Source organism: Mugil cephalus, chromosome 6 (genome assembly GCF_022458985.1).
Source record: "Mugil cephalus isolate CIBA_MC_2020 chromosome 6, CIBA_Mcephalus_1.1, whole genome shotgun sequence".
NCBI classification, from domain to species: domain Eukaryota; kingdom Metazoa; phylum Chordata; class Actinopteri; order Mugiliformes; family Mugilidae; genus Mugil; species Mugil cephalus.
The window spans coordinates 24126898-24139724 of NC_061775.1; the positions used below are offsets into that span (position 1 = coordinate 24126898).

A 12827-nucleotide genomic window follows, 5' to 3' on the forward strand; every position below is an offset into this window, starting at 1 on the left:
AAAATATGAAGTTGTTTCACTTGGTCTAACTTCAGACTTAAAAAGGACTCTCGTGCTCTTCTGCTACACATTTATTAACACCCACTGATTTAATACTCATTACTACTTGTGAGAAGTAAAATCACAAGTTCTAATTTTTGGTCATTTGGTTAAAAGGTTTAGGTAATTGCGTAAATTCAGATTTAAAGATCACTGCGTTCATGTTTCCTGGATGAGGTCTTCCATTTAATTACAGCCAGAGACTTTTTTTTTTTTTTTTTTTTTTTTTTTTTTTTTTTACAGCACAAAGTCAACATTTGTTCAGTTTTATAGTTTTTATTGATGGCGTCTAAAATCTGGAATCACCTATTTTTTTTTTTTTTGTAGATTCGTTCTAATTCTTGTAAACCAGTAAATCATGTTTCCTCCTTGATGTCAAGAGAAGTAAAGATAAAACATTTCAGTAAGTTAGAGTAAGAATTATACACGTTCATTTTTTCACACTGTAGTATACACACAGTGGAGTAGTGGACTGGGATTAGACGCATGCTACGCTGCTATGCTATAGCTCTCCCAAAGAAATGCAACCTCCTGATTTGGAGTCAGTACCACCCACCTAGACCAGACCAGGCACACCCCCCACCCCCCACCCCCCCACCCCCCACCCCATAGGCACTTTAGGAACATGAAGAACGTGGCCTCCGAATTCACTAAATCCCAAACTGATCAAGTATCTGTGGAATGATCTACAGAGGCCCAACTGTTCTGGAGGCACAAGGGAGACCTACACAATATTAAGAAGGTGGCCATAATGTTACGAATGATTGGTATATTCCTGCACTTAATCCTTCCTCTCAGTCCAGAGTTCACATTGACTCATTCAGTCAAGGTTTGACTTTACAAACACAAAGTTTCAGCTGCAGTCGCTGGACGTCCCTCACCACAGAGGATTTCTTCGGCCTGGCTTCCAGACAGTTTGTATAACTCATCCAAGCCGCCCGCCCGTTTGTTCCTATGTGTTATGTACAGTATTTACACGTGTCAGAAGTAATTGGGACCCCGGTTAAAATATTCATGTAAACAAGAGTACAGCCTGTACAAGAGAGATGTAATCCATATACCAGCTGACAGATCATCTTGCGGTGACTTGAAATAATATGTTTAGACGGTTCGGTGTTTGAGCACCGAGGGAAAAAAAACTTGATTGTGCAAGCGGTCAGCATCAGAACTGACACACTCGTAACTTTAATCTGTAATTATACTTTTCATTCAGAGTATAGTTTGTTCTTCTGGTGAACCCTGCCCTTGGCTTAAGCATAGTTTTGACTGTCTGTGTTGAACATGTTGTACCAACCCACTGGCACACACCACGCCACACAGAGGCCAGCTATTATTCCCCCTAACAAAGTGTACAGCACCACATACCAGTCATGTTCTGAAGAAAAGGCTGAAGACAAACTTTATTTATTTTTTTTTTTATTAGAAAACCAAAAAACAATTACAAAACTTTGGCAAGATCCTGAATCAACAGTACATTTGTATAAAAATACATTCTTTGTTTTCAGTGCGCGCCACTGAAGTTGCTCTAGCTGACCCTGAAGACTTCTCTTGACAGTCTGTTTTTTTTTTTTCTTTTTCTTTTTTCTTTTTGGAAGTTGAGGAGAAAACAAATCCTCGAGTCAGTTTTTGGAATGTACATATCAGCGTCATCTCCGACGTCAAGGCTCGGCCCACGACAGCACCGACGGGGGCACCCGTTAAAACGTTTCGCTCCACTCTCTCCTCTGAGGTCTCTCAGTCGTCTTCCTTTTGTTCAGCAGCTGCGTCGAGCTGAGAAATGAGACGTTTTACAGGCGAGGCGTCGTATTTTATCTTCACGCTTCAGCGCCATGAGCCTTGCATTAACACAACACTGCTTTTGGAATTCGTCCACGTACTATCCCACCATTATTTTTTTTTTGTTCTTGGTTTTCCAGAGTACATTCAGCTCTATCCAGCTCTCTGAGAGAACGACTCCCTGAAACTCTCATGCAATCTTCAACTGCAGATAATTAAGGCATACACATTTTCCCTTTTACATATTACTACCTGCATGCATAAAAATACATCTCCTTATCCGACTTGTCTGCTTCACCATCACACCTACGGATGCGGTATGTGCTTAAGTAACAGTAGGGATAAATCACAGGCACACTGTTGTCGAGTCACACAATGCATAGCAATAAACTGCAAGTTGTTAACTCGGTTACCAGGCATAGAGAAGTTGTTGGCACATCAACAATAACTGCACTTCTCTCTCAAAAGACGACTTGTTTCCAAACATGTCGACTGAACAAGAATGCTTTTTGTCAAACATTTGAACACCATGTACAACTTCATCTCTGCACCTGATGAATATCAAGTGATTTTACACCACCTTAAACCCCCCCACAACACGCCCAAAACTCCAACAAAATCTTCACAGGAGGGGATCTTTGATTGGGAGGTATTTGCGGCTCGCTCACAGCGAGCTAAAAAATCACTTGGGGAGGACGGGAACTGATGCAGAGAAGTTGCTTTTCCTCTCGACAAGATCAGGCACTTTACTGGATAAGGCAGCTCCTCCAGCAACGTCCGGTTCCTGAGGACTCCCGTCTCCGGACCCTTCTCGCTCTCTCCGTGTGGCATTCCACTCCATATCCACACTGGTTGGGACCATTTACCAGAGAGAAGCAATCCAGGAGAAGACAAATCTCATTTGTTTCGATAACTAATCTGCTCAACGCTCAGGCAGGGCTCATGGTTCAACACGTCATGCAGCGAGGTCTCATGTTGATGGGCTGAGGGTTGGGGTCAATCTGTGAAGCAGAAATTGGGGGAAAAAAAGACACGGTTAGGTGAGCAGATAGTTATCATACACCCACAGATTTGTTTTCATGCGTTATACAACTTGGCTGTTATCTCAAGGGTTTCTTTAAAACAGAATCTGAACATGTTCACACGTGACGATCAAACTTTAGAAAGCGGTAAGTAGGTGTAGGTGGGAGTCGTTTCTAGGGTTTCGTGACTCACCTCGCTGTACACCGGCGGAGGTCTGAAGCGAAACTCTTGGACAAAAGCCATGAGGGGTCGCTCCAGGATCCCACTCAGGTCCTCGGCCGGCTGTTGGACCACTGCGTTGTTGCGCTGCTCGGCCTCCTCCTCCGTCACCACGGAGCTGTAATCTGGAGGAGCTGCAGGGAAAGAGGATTCAGGATTAGTCCACCGGTCTGACTCAGCTGAATCCTAAAAAACCCTCTTAACATTTGGTGCCTTTTGCACCAACAAACACCAGCTTTATCTGGCGTGAATGAAAACCTCTGTTTATGAACACCGACATCTAAGAAATTTTTGCAAATTTTAGATTCAAATTTAGAGATAAAAAGTAAATCTAGGCTTTAATCTCTTGCACTGTCACAGGACACTTACGCTCAGGCTGCTCAGGGATGGCCATGCGCAGCCACTCCAGGTTGACGCTGTACTGGCTGCTGACGCTGGAGGTGCGGCTCCCGAAGGGATGGAGGGGAATGGTGCCTATGACCAGCGGCAGCTCCAGGCACATCTTGGACGTCCCAGGAACATCGACACAAACCTGGCGGAAGGTGAATAATAATAAAAAAAAAACATTAGTGACTTCTGTGTGAGTCGAATGCATTGATAAAAAAGCGAAGCAGCTGCTGACGGGGCCCACCTTGAGCATGTACTCCACTTTGATAATGCGGCACTGCAGTATGGACGGACCCACGGGTGGGATCTTGATGGCGCGGCCGTGCCAGGTCTCGCGACATTTGGCGCCCACGGTGTCACCGGACAGCGTGGCCACCACCGAGCGCTTCTGCTTCATGGTGCCGCGGGCGATGAACGTCTGTGTCTGAGTGATGTAGGCTTTGGGCACAATCGTTCTGGAGGTAGAGTTGTCAAACTCTGCAAAGACGGGTATCACCTCACCTGTGGGGACAAACAGGGAACGGGTTAAGAGATGCAGGCTCTTCTTCGTTGGTGCGCAAAAACCGCTGCGTTTTACAGAGGGTGTCCGAAGAGCTCGACTCTCACCTGGTGTGTAGCCTTTGCGGTCAATCTTTGCGGTTACAGAAACCTGTCCGAAGTTGCGGTACCACGCCCGCGCCATCTTATCCTTCGTACCGGCCTGCGGCGCCTACAAATTATAAAACCAAGTGAGCACACGCCTCAAGACGCCCAGAAAATCATGAAGTGTGCGAGAACACAATCATGAGATATGAGGCTCGGGCCGCTCACCAGTAAGGCTGGTGTGTTGATGTCGATGGGTTCGATGACTGTAAACTCCTTCTTGATTTTCTTGACGGTGGCCCACGGCCTGTGCAGCTTAACTTTGACCCAGTAACGGATGCTGCCATGCTTCCCCTCGAAGGAGGTGACCAGAGTCTCTTCTGGCAGCTGGAAGCTGAACGGAAACTCATGTCTGCCAGCAGGGAGGACCGTCACTTCACCATTATCTGAAGAGGGGACAAAGAAATAAAGAGATTTAACGTTTGATGTGTGGAAGTACATTGGAGCAGCGAGTGTAAATTCAAGATCCAGAATGTTGTTGTGTTTAAAGAGGAGAATAAAGATTGGACGCCACTATAAAACAATCGACTCAGCACAAAGAAATGATTGTTTCGTAATCTTAGCTGTGATTTATTAACAGATTTTGAGTACGTGACTAATCCGCCACATGAAAAGTGGCCAATGGCTTCTACTGGAGAACGAAAATAAAGTCTGATTAAGCTATACTGGCGCAAACTTAAAAAAAATAAAAAAATACTCTTTCTCAGATCTACATGAATAAAGCTGGATTGTTAAGAGCAGAGTTTTCGAGCACGAAATAGAAATCTCTGTGTGTTTCTCTATAGTCACGTGGTTTTCTGTGCTTGATCTGAGGGGCGGTTCCTGCTCTATTGTGCTGACTGAGAACATGTTTTCCTCAAGCTATATTACGCAGCCGTCACAACTGCTCTGTTTTTCTTTTCTTTTTTTCTTTTCACTCTCTTGCAGCACAACTTCAGGAACATGTATTTGCGTTCAGCGAGACGTATTGTGTGGTCTTTATCAGCTCCACGGGCACATTTCACACGGGTCAAGTGGTAGCGTGTCAGCGCAGCAAAAAGAAAAAAAAGAAAAACCTTCTTATAACACAACAAAATTAAAGCGATGGGTTGTTGCTTGCGAACTGGCTTTACCAGAAGAACAACGTCACGTCACAGAGCGCAGGCTGTGAATTTCCTGTCTGCCCTTTAAACCAAAACAACTCTGTGCCCCAATGAATGAAGACCTGAGGCTCCCCCACACTGCCGAACAGAAAAACAACTCGGGATCTGCTTCCTTCGACAGAAGTTTTCACAGGGAGAATAACTCCTAAAGGCAGCTGTTGCAGCACGTCTGTCCACTCCCTATACGCTTAAACTTTTATATTTTACACATTGCAAACATCAATTAACAAACTTTGAAATGTTTCTTTTGTTTGTTTGTTTTTTTAATGAATGACTGGATCCTGGATGTTCACTTTTGCACATTCGAATGAGTAAATGTGAACAAATGTGAAGCAGGAAAAGTTAAAACGTTTTGGAAAGATTCTCAAACTTAACATAAACTCTTAGATGGGGCTTCGTCTTGGCATCAACGGAATAAACAAGTTCATAAATCAGCTCATAACTAATCGAAGTGTGACACAAACAGCTAAGAGACCACTTCCACAAACAAGCTGTGACTTCATTAGACTTTCACACAGACTGGCTGAAAGTCTTCAGGCTACATCCTGACAACAACAACACGGTTCTGTGTTTGCAGACAAACAGCCAGCTCTGTGTGTCCCAGACAGATAAACCACTTTCACTATTGTTCAACAGCTCCACGCGAGGAGAGGAGCTTCTGTAACCGTGCCCCGTGGGCAGTGGGTGCAGGGTGAGTGGTGGTGGAAGTGGGGGGGAGACTGACCTGCCTGCAGCAGCACCTCTCTGCGGTTCAGGTACTCCACTTCGTCGCTGTAATTTTGGGTGTACGCGGTGCTGGAGCCGGCGGACCGGGACTCGGTCCAGTGCACCTTCGCGAACCCCTCCGCGTGGAGCTTCAGGGAGTCCACCTGACTCTCCCTGGCCAGCTCCAGCACCACCCGTCCGGACACCACGTCCCCGCTGCTGAACACAGGAGGACAGTCCACCTCCGAGGAGTCGAAGACGATGGCGAACTTTTTCAACTTGTCGAAAATCATTTTTGCTCTTATTGCAGGTTTCCTTTTTTTTTGTTGTTGTTGCTGTTGCAAAGTCCTCAAAAAAAAAAGTGATTGGTTCTTTTTGTTCTTGTTCCCCGGTCAGCGTGCAGGAGACGATATCGAGGGCTGAGGCGATGTCTTCGTGTCCCGTGTTTAAAGCACAAACTGTTTAGGGATTTCCGAGGCAGCCGTGTTTTCAGAGACAGAGAAATGGGCGGGGCTTGTCTTATTATGTAAGGGTTAAAGGCTGGGCGACGCCGCCTTCACGGACTTTTCAGCGCTGGGGCTCGAAAACAAGCCGCAGCGACAACAAAAAAGCAACCGTGCAAGTTTCAGAGAGCGAATAGAAGCGAGCGCAGCGACACACGGGGGCTTCAAGTGGGAAAGTAAAAGCATCTAGTTTGGGATCAAAGTTGGGGTTAAAGTTTTTTTTTCTTGCTCTTATTTTATAATTATTATTAAGAGACGTTCCCTCTTTTCCTTTCTTTTTCTACATGTTTCAGAAAACTTAACATCCAGGTGTAGCAGAACACAACTGTAAACGCATCAAAACATGTCGGGGCAAACTCCTAGAGCATGCCCCAAGCGTAACACAAGTATACTACACACACGCAAACATGGCAGTCACCACGAAAATGAAACCAAAAACCAAACAGTCACAGTTTAACTTCAATTATTATGTATTATTCCCGATTCCTCGGCTCCAGTTGCCAGTTTGTTAAGAGGTGTGCAGCTCTTCTCATAACAACTTAGATTTCCAGAACAACCCTGAAGGCTACATACAGACTGGGTGTGGAGGCAGCAGCAGCAGCAGAGAGAGAGGGAGGAAAAGCAGCCTAGTGATGATTGATAGTTACAGGTTCTTAGAGGAAAACAGCCTCACTCTGGCACTGAGACTCCCTGCACAGCTCAGGGGAAAAATAGTTTCATCCTTAACCGAGGCTGTTTACCCCAACACTCCCATGTCGCTTTGGACACACTGTTACGCAGACATGAAAAACACACAGCTACGGCACAAGAGCATGCAACTTATTCCAAGAAATCTGAGAATAGAGCAACGTCGTCCAGATGTAACAAGAACAAAACATGACACGTTAGCAGCCCTAGGAAAAGTCTGCACCGGTTTGCATGAATCATGTCATCAATGCAGACTTTCTTTCACAAGTTAAAGTCACTTCCTTCATGTGTCTAAACAAAGACACTTTTCTGAACAAGAACCATTTCTCAAAAGGCCATAAACAAACACGGCGCTGCTTTATTTCTAATCAAAGTTATTCACTCGTGTCTCTCTTCATTCAATGCGAAAGCCCTCAGACAGAAATCAAGTTTGTTCTGTGAAAAACAAAGTTGTTTACTCCTTTGTTCCTGGGGATGGGAAATTGGCTCTCTAGTGCCACCTACTGGGTTGCTACTGCAGTGCAGAGAGCTGCAGGGCTACCAGGATGCTCCTGCTGCACAGAACAACAGAGAAGAAGTTTATGAATGAGGGAACTGTTGTTAAGGTAACATGATGCTCAGAAAATCTCCAACACGAATCGTACAAATGTCTGTATGTCCAAACTTCCTCAGTTAACTATACTTAATTCTTTAATTCTTAATTCTTTAATCAATTTGAAAATTGCAGTATTGGAAAAAGCAGGTAGAAATTCTAAAGTGGAAACAAGTTATTACCAAGCGGACCAATCACAGCTCTTGCGCTCTGCGTTGCATAGTTCTGTTTTTGCGTAGGGGTCTGTGTTGTCGCTGTAGCTGTAGTCTTCATCAAGTTAATGCAGAAATGTAAACTGCCCATTAGCCTTAGACAAAAGGGAAACTGCTTGCTCACAGTTGCATAGTTGCACATGAAAAACACCTGAGAACCACAAGTAAAAAGTAAATTGAAATAAAATTAGATTAACAAAAATAACATTTCGGTGAAAATCTAGTAAAATAAATTAGTATAAGCAAAATTTAGCATATGAACAAATATACAAAAAGTTGTTTTACAGCTGAATTCTTACTATAGTTTGCATCTTCTTTAAATACACTGTAATAGTATATTCTGGTCTTTGGTGAAACAAAAGCCCAGCACGCCACCTGCTGGTGAGCAGAAGCAACAGCCGTCAGACTCCACCACACTGATAAGAAGACCTTGTGGTTTCTCTGCGCTGAGAGATAAGCCCGGTGATCACCGTCTCCGTGCAGATAAGTCTTGTAAGATTATCGTAACTGAAAAGACTTTAGCGGTTGCAGGCTAAAATCCACCCCGTTTTTTTTTTTTTTTTTTTTTTTTTTTTGCCAAAGAGGCTCTGGACAACACTGAAACAAACATTTTTGTTCCCCCTGTCAAATTTGACCCCCTTTCAGTGTCTTAATTACATTAAATCATATAATTTTATATGAATGTGGTACTAATGCCCATGAATACTGTTAATAAATGTCCTATATATTGTAATTAATGGAAAAGAAAGTTGGCTAGATATGTGTAACACAGAATTAGGTGACAATTTACCTGCCAATTTAGGTCAATTTAGGCTTTATAAATAGTAAACAGACCGGGTTTGTTGCATGGTCGACAGGAAGATAAAATGACGTTTAGAAGAAAAGCAAGTTTTGGAAAAGTGTCATTATTTGTAAGAAAAAAATCTTTTTTTTTTCGAACAACGTAGAAGAACAAACCACAACAAAACTCTCTCTTGGATAAATAAAATATAGGATTTTTGCTTTCAAAAAGAAAATCTGTTCACATTTTGTTGTGCAAAGTGTAGGAAATAAATAAATAATAATAAATGACCAAAATGAATGGAGAGCAATGGTGAAAGGGGGCGTGGCCAAGAGGAGCCACATGTTGTGTTCCCAGGTTGCCAGGGTGACGCATGCTGCGTTTTTTAAAACAGCCCCCACACCCACCACCTCCACCTCCCTCCTCCTCTACTTCCTTTCTTTCTCTGGTATTGCTGCAGTCCAATTCAAGTTCCAATGTGTATATATATATATATATAAATATATGTTTTTTTTTCCCATTATGTTTTTTAATCAGTCGCTTGGAAAGATTCAGAAAGTGAAAGAAGGGGGAAATGCGTCAGAACGGCACAGCCTGTTCGCAAAAACAGTAAAGAGCTTGTGTTTCCTGGACAGATTCTGCAGATAACACGCAGGAAGAAAAAAAAACACCCATGCACTGAAGGCATTGTAGCCTCTGTGACGGTAGCTTATATACTCGAAACAGTTTTGCAAAAACAAACAAACAAATAAATGCCAAAAGTCAAGCTTTTATTAACGTTGTAATTACTTTCATGTTGATTGATTTGCCTGTGTGTTTCGGGTGCTATCGTTACAACATGTTGAAAATAAAATTGTTACAGTCATTAAGTAGAGACTGGTGTGGGGAGAAAACTGCTCACACATGAGGTAACACAAGATTCCATGGAAGATACAATTTTATGAAATGACAATAATTGTTATAGTAGTTAATAGTTATAGTATTAGTATAATAGTGTATCTAACAAAACATATATAACATAACTTTTTTTTTTAAAATAAAAATAATGTAAAAGCTCATGTCAGACAGACAGAAAGCATATTTATATTTTTGTGGTTTTATTTGAATTCAAACATTTTATCACCCAGGTACATTTCACACCAATAAAATAAAAGTTATAGACAGACAGAGCATCCTCGCAGCACATAATGTAACATCGCCCTCTTCTGTGACCTTTCATACAGGAATATACAGTATTTAACATATATTTTAAGTATGTGTATATAACCACATACTTTTATTGTATATTTGATTATTTTCTATTATTTCTATATATATATATATATATAGGAATATATAAGAAAAAGTAAACAATGAATTTGGTGTTACTTCAGGTGTGAGCAGTTTTCCTATTTCCATTTAACAAATGTAATAATAAGGCAACAATAGCAGCGATACTGATGATGCCTTTAATAAAAGCTTAATCACTGATATTTTGTTCTCACATGCCACAGTTTGATTCATTTTAGCTCGAGACTGAATCAGTTCTGGTCACCGGTTAATAACATTCCCAGTATTTTGAAAACCAATGAATAGTTTGAAACATTTATTTGCTGCGGCCCCTGAGTTAAAGATTGATGCGTTACTCTGTTGCAGTCAGTGTTTTGATTTAGGCTCCGAGTTTTAATATTAACACACGAAGCCAGTCTGGTGCACCTCTAACCACATCAGTGCACTCATGATGCACACGCTGCAGCGCAGATGTGGCGCTGCTTGAACTGATGTTATGAACTCCAGTGGTTTGCAGCTTGTTTTGGATGCTTGCTGTCTGCTGAACGAACAACACAAAAGCCTTTATCTGAGCTTCTGAGCCAGATATGATCCCGTCGAACCAGACTGGAGACTCAAAATAACTGCAGAGACGCTAATAAAACATTAACCACTGTCTACGGTTTATTTACTCAACGTCTATGGCCTATACTCGGTACCTCTCTGATTTTAAAGCTGCCAGGAGCCGTCCACTCGGGGGGAATTTCACACTTTACCGCGGTATGTCCAGCACAACACAACACAGCGCAATTCTGCGAACTCGTTTATTTTGGATCCGGCGCTAATGGACGTGTGTTTAATGTCAAGATTACGTTATCTAGCGCCTGTATCTAGAAGCTTCCCTCGGTTTCCACGTAAACACATTTGGTCCAGGTGGCTTCATTTATTTTGCAAACTGCAGTGGCTACAAGACGCAGGGACTACCAGCTGTTGCACAACATGGCAGATCAGCAGTTTCACACCACATTTTCCGAACAGAGAGAGAACGTTTTCATCCACCGGCTGCAATACACGCGCACTCAAAATGCACTCAGCTACAAACTACAGAATGTATTTCACACGAATGCTGCACAGAAACAGTGGCAGAGAAAAGAAAGTAAGTGGTGGATGCATTTGTTTGTCTGGTGCATTATGAAAACAAATGAGTTGCTTAAAATAGAAAATGAAAGTCACGCCTGCAGGACGGCCACGTCATAGTTCACCTGTTTGTGATCAGACTGTAGTCAGATTTTAAATTAAATACACTCTGTTCTGGGTTTTGCCACTGACCTCGGATGAGATGCTGTCTCTTCCTGAAGTAGGTGATCTTGGAGGTGTAGTCGTTGTAGACGGAGTTCATGCCGCGGTTCTCCAGCCAGTGGGCCGTGGCCACCCCTCGTCCCTGCACCTTCATGGAGTGCACTCTGGTGTCCCGGTGGAGCTCCAGGACCACCTGGCCGGACACCACCTCCCCTCCGATGAACGCCGCATCGGCCGGGCCGTCCAGCTCCAGGACGAAAGACTTGACGGGGTTCAAGGTCATCACTACATGTGAAGACAGAGGGACGACAAGGTTGTGATGAGCGTGTGCTGCAAAAAAAAAAACTAAACAAAGCAAACAAACTGCAAGTAGTCAAAGCCAGCTAGAGACACAGAGTATCATCTTGAATTCACTTTGTGACATGTTACTGCTGATTTTAAACATGCACTTTACATTAAATAAAGCTTGCAGCCCACATATTGCAAATTCTTTCAGTTTTCTTTGAGGAGTCTTAGGTTGTGTGTGAGGTTAATTCATATGGAGTCAGAGCCAAGTTTAGAAACGCTTAATACCAATTTAATGTCACACATCGTTAGGCTAATAGCACAAAGTCATATTTGAACATTTTTGTAAAACAAGAAAAAACTCATTTTCTAGCAAGAACATTGGTATTTTTATTGATATTGTAACAGCAATTATGTTATTAGGCTATATTTTACTATTACCCCGACTAAGGAAGAATTTACTAAAACTCAAGCTGACATTTAATGTGCAGAATTTTTTAATATTATTTTCTACGGGTAAATATGTTCTTTAGCAGGTTAAGTGTGAGTGGTGCGTATATTTATTCATTTATAGCACATATTTAGACACATAATGGGTTAAAATGAACAGAAATTTCACTCTCTATGAATCAAATGTAAATAACACTGAAATATTTTTAATTATTCATCCACAGTGACAAACAGCACATTATTTCATGTGAGTGTAATACAGTGTCATCTTTTTATTTTCTGTTCCTTGTATTTATGTGTCAGTTTTTGTTTTAAATCGCTCGGGGGAATTAGCGTCAGCCAATCAGAATTGGGAAGCGGCTTTACGTTTTATTCTTTGACATTTAAAGGTGTCCTACTCACCGACAGGACAGGACAGGAGAGGACAGGAGCACCAGCAGTGTTGGTCTTCACGAAGGCGTCGTTTGTCTCAGACGACAGATAGACTCCGTCTTCAGTCCGACTGGCTGTTCAGAGGGAGGAAGGCCGCTGTTTATAAAGGGACGCGTCTCCCCCACGACGCCCAGATACAGGCGTTGACTCCATGTAGGTCAATATCCCGCACACCTTCAAATTAAAAGCATCTGCCTCGTATTTCAGTCGTTGTTGCCCGGTGTTTACGTACAGATATTTACATGGGCAGACTCCCATGGAGCGACGATATTAAGTGAGTGTTATTACCAACACAAAAATATCCCTGACCAGTCACTCGACTGATTTTATTTTGAGTGGGTGCTTATATTGTGAAGGCCGCGTGTTTACTTCCGTTAAAATGGCGTCGGCTTATCAAATCAATTA

The 12827-nt window shown here is 42.6% G+C and overlaps 1 protein-coding gene across 2 annotated transcripts; it reads right to left on the minus strand.

Annotated features, from left to right (window-relative positions):
- Positions 1 to 1438: 1438 nt before the first annotated feature.
- Positions 1439 to 12543, minus strand: arrdc2 (arrestin domain containing 2). Of its 2 annotated transcripts, XM_047587203.1 has the most exons (8): positions 12393 to 12543; positions 11286 to 11540; positions 4255 to 4472; positions 4051 to 4153; positions 3689 to 3945; positions 3427 to 3589; positions 3031 to 3191; positions 1439 to 2816 (listed from the first exon to the last, which is right to left on the minus strand). In XM_047587203.1, exons 2-8 carry the CDS (start codon positions 11536 to 11538, stop codon positions 2763 to 2765), a joined length of 1209 nt encoding a protein of 402 aa, XP_047443159.1. In that variant the 5' UTR covers positions 11539 to 11540; positions 12393 to 12543; the 3' UTR covers positions 1439 to 2762. The 2 variants fall into 2 exon arrangements, with proteins under 2 accessions (XP_047443159.1, XP_047443158.1); XM_047587202.1 differs by lacking the exons at positions 11286 to 11540; positions 12393 to 12543 and adding an exon at positions 5953 to 6411.
- Between the last annotated feature and the right edge of the window lie 284 nt (positions 12544 to 12827).